General features: G+C 46.7%; 1 protein-coding gene across 1 annotated transcript; it reads right to left on the bottom strand.

The window, feature by feature from the left end:
• Positions 1 to 964: 964 nt before the first annotated feature.
• On the bottom strand, positions 965 to 4,081 carry LOC115587372 (homeobox protein Nkx-2.3-like). The gene is made up of 2 exons (XM_030427214.1): positions 3,403 to 4,081; positions 965 to 2,145 (listed from the first exon to the last, which is right to left on the bottom strand). Exons 1-2 carry the CDS (start codon positions 3,809 to 3,811, stop codon positions 1,505 to 1,507), a joined length of 1,050 nt encoding a protein of 349 aa, XP_030283074.1. The 5' UTR covers positions 3,812 to 4,081; the 3' UTR covers positions 965 to 1,504.
• Between the last annotated feature and the right edge of the window lie 2,425 nt (positions 4,082 to 6,506).

The following is a 6,506-nucleotide window of genomic DNA, read 5'->3' as shown; positions in this document are numbered from 1 at the left end:
TCTGGATATTCATCACAGGATCGCCGGAGTCGTTCTCTGGTCCAGGATCAGAACTGTCACCTGTGAGAATCAGGTCGCTGTGGGCTGAAATAACACCCTTAAACTGAAATAATAGGCTACAGGACGCGACCCTCCCTCCCTCACTCCCTCCCTCCCTCCCTCCTCATCGGGCTCTCCCTCTCTTACAATTCCCCCGTCCATTTTCCTCATCGGGATAAATGGTGAAACTTGTAGCAATAATACCCCCTTCTTTCACACAAACGCCTCCCCGCTGCCATCACCTTCCAGCCCGGCTGCCCCTGAAGCCTCGCGGCTGGTGGTGGTGATGGTGGCGGTGGTGGTGGTGGGGGGATCTCGGAGAGCCTTTCTCCGGGAACAAAAAAAGCCTCCTGAAGGGGAACAAAAGTGACCACATTTTTCCTCCGTGTCCCCTTCTCCGCGCAGAATAACCCGCTGCCTGTCCTTCAAATGGGAATATTAGGACGTCAATCTCACGGCCCCTGTGCGCTTTTGTCTTTGCTGAGTGCCCGGCTCTGCCTACCACACACCTTTTGTCCGACAATCCAATAAGAGCCATTATTCCCCGCGCCTCGGCCCGGCTGCAGCTCGCTCTTTTAGGTGCTTAATCGCGTCCTTTAAAGGACCTCAAATGGAGAATAACTTCCTCCTTTCACGTCGCCTGGCACCGGGACAAAGAGTTCCTGTGGCCCCGGCCTCTTCCAGCAGCTCTCCCCTCAACATGTTCATGAGCAGAAATTTGCCCCCGTGCATGTGATTCATTTTATGGGCACAGTGGGAGCAATAATAGGCTATACTATATAATTACTCTTTCTTTTCCTTTTACAGGGGAAATGCTGTTTCAGTATTTATTATGCATTTCGAGTACTGAAAGTTTAACATCGAAAAGAAAACGTAGAAAACGTTTTGTTGTTTGTTTTGTTTTTGATACAGAATCAAACGCACCTTTTCTAATTTCTCTGATTTATTTGAATAGATGTGAAATAGACTAAAACAATTCTCTGTTGAACCAAAAAAAAAAAAAAAAAAAATGTTTTAAAGCAATTCAAATCTCTCCACAGTCTAAAAATATACCAGGTTAAAAACAAACATTTTTAAAAAAAAATCGAGTTCAGATTTGGAGAAATGCGCCAAACTCTGTGCTTCATTTCTCCTCCGCGCTTCAGTCCCACAGGTGCCGAACTGGAGCACCAACAATGTAGTTTCACACTGTCACTGTTCGGATGTCATCCAGCCTTTTTACGCACGCCAACATCGGCTCTGACACACCTGAAGAACCGGAAGTATGAGTGAAATTTCACCTCATCCGGCAGCTGAATCCAAACTCTCTCCGTTATATAAGAAAATACTGTGTTCTGGGGCGTTTGGACCGAGTTAACACACACACTTCTATACGGATGTGGTTGACCCAAATAAAAAGAGCTCCATAAAAAAAAAAAAAGAGAGAGAGAGAGAAAAAGAGAGACTAGTTCTGTCGTGAGGGAGGCTACCAGGCCCGGATCCCCTGCAGGGAGCCCTGGCAGGATGTGACCGCTGTCCCTTGGTGTGTTTGGGCCTGTGGGGAGCCGCCGAGGCCGCTCACGTTCCCCAAGTTCATGTTCATGAAGGCGTTGGAGGTGCTGGACGGAGGCAGGGCGGGGATGCTGGTGTACGTGCAGCTGTAGTTGGTGTTGTACGCGGGGTTGTTGTATGTGTAGGCTTGGTATCCGTTATAACTGTACGGGTTGGAGCCGTACGGAGCAGCGGCCGCGTAGCTCTGCGCGCCGCCCAGACACGGCTTCCCATCGCGGACCAGCACCGGCACGGCGACGCGCCGAGGCGGGGGAGGGTGGTGCTGCCCCGCCGCCTCCAGAGACTTGTCCTGCCGCTGCCGTTTGCACTTGTAGCGGCGGTTCTGGAACCAGATCTTCACCTGGTTCGAGGTGAGTTTGAGGGTGGTCGCCAGGTGCTCGCGCTCAGGGGCGGACAGGTAGCGCTGTTGCTTGAAGCGCCGCTCCAGCTCGAAGACCTGCGCCTGGGAGAAGAGCACCCGGGGCCTCCGCCGGCTCCTCTGCTTCTGCACCGGCCGCTCCGAGTCGCCCTGCCCGCCTTCCACCGCCTCCTCCCGGGACACCAGCCCGCAGCTCTCTGGGTGAGATAAGAAGGTCACATAAAGTCACAAAAAAAACCTACAAATATTGTTTTTTTTTACGCGTAGAAAAGAAACACTGTGCCAAATCTTTCACTCCACAATAAAAAGATAATATAATATGATAATATATCTGTCCGCTGCAAGAAACCAGACAACAGTCAGAACACGAGACTTTCCCTTCAAGATTTCCTTAAAAACTACAAAATGTTTTGAGCGAGAACCAACAAAACTCTCAGGAATTATTCCAAAAGTAAGAAAATAAGATATAAAAACAGAAGAGAGGCGGATGTAAAAAAAAGATACAACAACATATTTTTTCTACACAGTTTCAGTTTTGGTGCCTTTCTGAATTCAGAGCTCGAGATTTGAACTGTTTCAGTGATGGATGATCTCCTGCAGCGTGTCTCTGCCTCTCTCTGTTTATCGGCGCTACTTCGCGGTGTCATTTATTCCTTTTACAAGCCTCTTTAAACTAATTGTCGGTTTATGGTCCACACATCATAACAGACTCGGCAGAACAGGGACGCGCAGCTGAACCACTACAGAGTGTTTGACATTTACAGACTTCACTGGATCCGTCTCAGGCCCAGAACGCTGACTTCCACCATTTGATAGCTCTTTATTGGGATAAACGTGTGTGAAGGTTGGAGCAGGACCACGACAGGCCTCCGAGGACGGATACGGTCCAAAACCCAACCTGTTCACACTCTGTTCAACTCTAATTACACGTTCTAGTTTTTGCACAATTTATATTTGGAGCTCTGGGAGCGTTTCTTTGTAAATATTTGAGGATTATTATAATTTTAAAAATAAAACCCTGGAATAATGAGCCAACAGAACAGAAACTGACATGAAGCATGTTTTTCTTTTTTTTCCCAGCTGGCTCACGTTGTGTTTGACGCTTAAATAACCCCCAAAAAACATATTACATGTCTGTTAATCGGCTGTAAATAATTAGATTCTTAATAGATTAGAATAATAAACTACCTTGTGTGTAACAGTAGAGACATGTCCACAGCTGAGCCGTGACTGCAGCTCGGTTCAGTTGTTTTTGTTGCTAAACATGCAAATTATTTTGAAGCCACTTAAAATGCGAGACTGAACATTTAAATCAGCTGCTTGTATTCATGTTTTATGCTGAATCTCTCTGATATTTTCACTGTAAATCGCTGGAATTGTGTGTTTTTCTGTGATAATTATTGTTACACGTGTCCTTTGTTGCCTTTTGTCTGGCCTGTAGCAGCTCAACTCACTGCTCTCCTGCTCCTCCAGCTCGGCGGCTTCCAGCTTGGCTCCCTGCAGCCCGGGATGCACGTACATGTCCGGGGACAGGCTGGTCTCCCCGCGGTCCTCCTCCCGCACCGCCAGCGCGCTGAGGTACGCCAGGTTGTCCTCTCCGTCCGAGAAGGAGGGACTGTCCCGGGCCCCGGCGAGCATGCAGGACGGCGGGGTTTGGAAGTGCTGCTGGGGAGGAGAGCCGGCCAGCTGCTGCTGAGTGTGCGGCCGGTGCTGGAGCTCCAGGGCTCCGGACTGCTGCTGCTGCTGCTCCAGCTTGAGGATATCCTTGACAGAAAACGGCGTGGAGGTGAGCGGGCTCTGCAGCATCATGTCATCCAGCTCCTGCTGTGCAGCACCAAGGAAATGAAGCCCGCCGAGTAACATGCACACCCCTTCTCCTTTCCCACTCTCTACCTAACAAATAATTGAGCTTAATAGCCCCTTCTTTGGTAATTGGAGGTGCGTTAAGCCTCTGGAATCCCTCATCGCCGTAAATCGCCCGAAAAGATGGGTATTAGTCCCGGTTTTGTCCATGCAGGTCTCCTCTCTGACAGATATAATGTCGGGCTTTGTAAGTGGAGTTTGGACCGGGGCGAAGGAGCGCCTCTGCCTCCTCTGATGTCAGGGGGAGGGGTGTGTGTGTGAAATGGAAAGTCCGTGTGGGCTGGAAGGGTTTGGGAGAGAGAGAGAGAGAGAGGGAGAGAGAGACGGGGAGAGGGGAGGTGGAGCGTGTGACGTGTGTTCATGTACCCGGTTTGTTTTGTGTGAATATGGTGGACAGAGAAATCCGCTGAGGCCCTTCTGCTCCTCCACTGTCCTCCGCGTTTATCCAACTGTACTCACTGTGCCTCCTTCTAACGCATCTTTACGCACAGACGTGATTAAATGAAGCTCGGTGAAACCTTCACTCTGACAGAAAATATGTGGCCTGCACATTAACTTTTCTTAAACACGTTATGAGCAGTTTTCATTACCCCAGAGTCGGTCCCTAGTCGTTGGGGTTCTTGTGTTGGTTCGTGCGTAAATCTGTGCGCTCTTTGGAGAGCAGGCGCTCCATGCTGGCTGAAAAGAACAGTGGAGCGTCAAGGTCAACGGTCAGGTCAAGAGATCATAGAGTCAGGTGGGGGGGGTGAAACTACTTTGCCTTGTAGTTTTACTGAATGGTGGTTTCCATCATCACGCTCTGACCATCAGGACAAAACAAGTGCGGCTGATGAAGAGACGTGAGAATCTCCACAGCTCCACGTTTCTCCGGCCTTTAGTCGAGAGGTTTTAATTTGGCTTAAAGTGGTCAAATTCATTTAGAAAATACGGGAAATGTTGGATTTTCTAACTGCTGCCCCCATTCTTAATCTGAGAGCAGATTATAACATTTCCAAACACACCAGAAGAATCATTTCATTTCATTTTACGCAACAGCAAAGTCATTAAAATGTCCTTCCGGGCTTCCATATATCTGGAACACACACTATTTACTTTATGAATCGTCTTTCACTGTGACTCCATGTTGGACTCGACCCTCCTGTTCGGTTCCTGCAGCCCGGCCCGTCCGGCAGCAGCTGCTCTCGGTGTCTCTCCGTCCTCTTTATCGCGGGTGTTGTATTAATAACCGCCCTGGGCCGATAAGAAGGGCCCCCCGGGGCAATTAAGATTCCTCCAGGAAAACTGACTGACGTTTTTAGCTCGGTGTAATCTGCTCCTATCAGCTCCCCTTTCCGTTTTTTCCAGCGGGACCTCCTCGCCTCTGTCACCCGGCTGCCTGCGCTCCTCCTGCGGGCTTCTGTCCAAATTACAGCCTCGGAAAGTTTGACTTCAAGAAATCAATTTTAAACACAGAGAAATACACACATTTCGTATTTTATTACTTTTATTAAGACACTTTCAGACACTCACCAGCTGAATGATTCAACTAAACTTTCTGATTGTTTTCACAAAATCACAACATTTCTTGCACTCATTTCTCTTCTTTCATTAAAAACACTCGATCACACTGAATCTCTTCTCTCCATCGGCTCAATCTGTTGTCAATGTGATTCATAATATAACAGCTTTATTTCAATTCATCATCTTTACGACTAAAAACGTGTGTGTTTTTTTTTAAGTCAGCAGATTCTAAACTCCTCTTCGTGCTGTTAAACCTGCACAACTCTCAGCAGGATGACAGGATGTGACCCTCTGCTGGGATGTAGATTTCTGTTTGTGGTTGTTTTGTTGTGGACGTTCAACCAAACTCCAGCCGGATAAAGAAACATGTTCAACTGATGTGGAAATAAGAGATGAAATGAGTGGAGGAGGTTTAAAGGTCAGTGCAGAGACTGAGACTGTCATCTTCAGTAAGTTTGACATCAGATATCTTTTACAAAACTTTTTTTTTTCCTCTGAAACTTTTTGTCAGCACGACGAAACCTCAAAAACAGAAGTTAGTGTTGCACAAACTGTTTAAAGTTCGCGATCGATCACCTCTTGTGTTGGGATGTGAGGTGGAACGCTACGGAGGCCTTGAGAGGCCAATTAGAAGGGGAACACAATTTTAAAAGTCTGGTGTTGAATTTTCTAAATCCAAGAGATAATACTATTATATAATATGTTGATATTCTTTAAATTTCTGTAGAACTTTTCTGCCAATTCTGCTCAGATTATAAAAATAAAAACAATTAGGCATCCTGTTTATTTAAAACACATTTTTATTGAACAAAAAGTAAAAAATATTTCACGTTTTCTCATCTTTTCCACCTGAACCTCGTGATATAGAGCGCCAACAATCATTAAACTAAGCAGCTTTCATTCTGTTTTCACGCTCGAACAGATGATAGAGTCGCAGATTTTAAAGCTTTCTGTCAACACAACTAAATCACTTACGTGTTAAAAAGATCGTGACGTGGGTTCAGAGCTTTCAGCTCCAAATGACCCAAAGTGAAATGAAAACCTGAACTCAGTTTAAACTCCTCCGTCGTCTTTTGTGTTCTTCTTCTTCGGTTTTAAAGTCAAATCCTCAAATTTGGAAATAAGGTTGCCCAGTTTACACACACACATAAATCTGCAGTTTTCATTTTCATCATCCTTTTGTGTTTTGAGTCTT

Source organism: Sparus aurata, chromosome 1 (assembly GCF_900880675.1).
Source record: "Sparus aurata chromosome 1, fSpaAur1.1, whole genome shotgun sequence".
Lineage (NCBI taxonomy): Eukaryota > Metazoa > Chordata > Actinopteri > Spariformes > Sparidae > Sparus > Sparus aurata.
Note: the sequence above shows the minus strand (reverse complement) of the source record. Positions and strands in the feature narration are given on the sequence as shown.

Coding starts and splice junctions, on each gene's coding strand:
- LOC115587372 (XM_030427214.1), bottom strand. CDS start 3,811: ATGTTACTCGGCGGGCTTCATTTCCTTGGTGCTGCACAGCAGGAGCTG. Junction 2,146..3,402: donor GCTGGAGGAGCAGGAGAGCA/GTGAGTTGAGCT, acceptor TATCTCACCCAG/AGAGCTGCGGGCTGGTGTCC.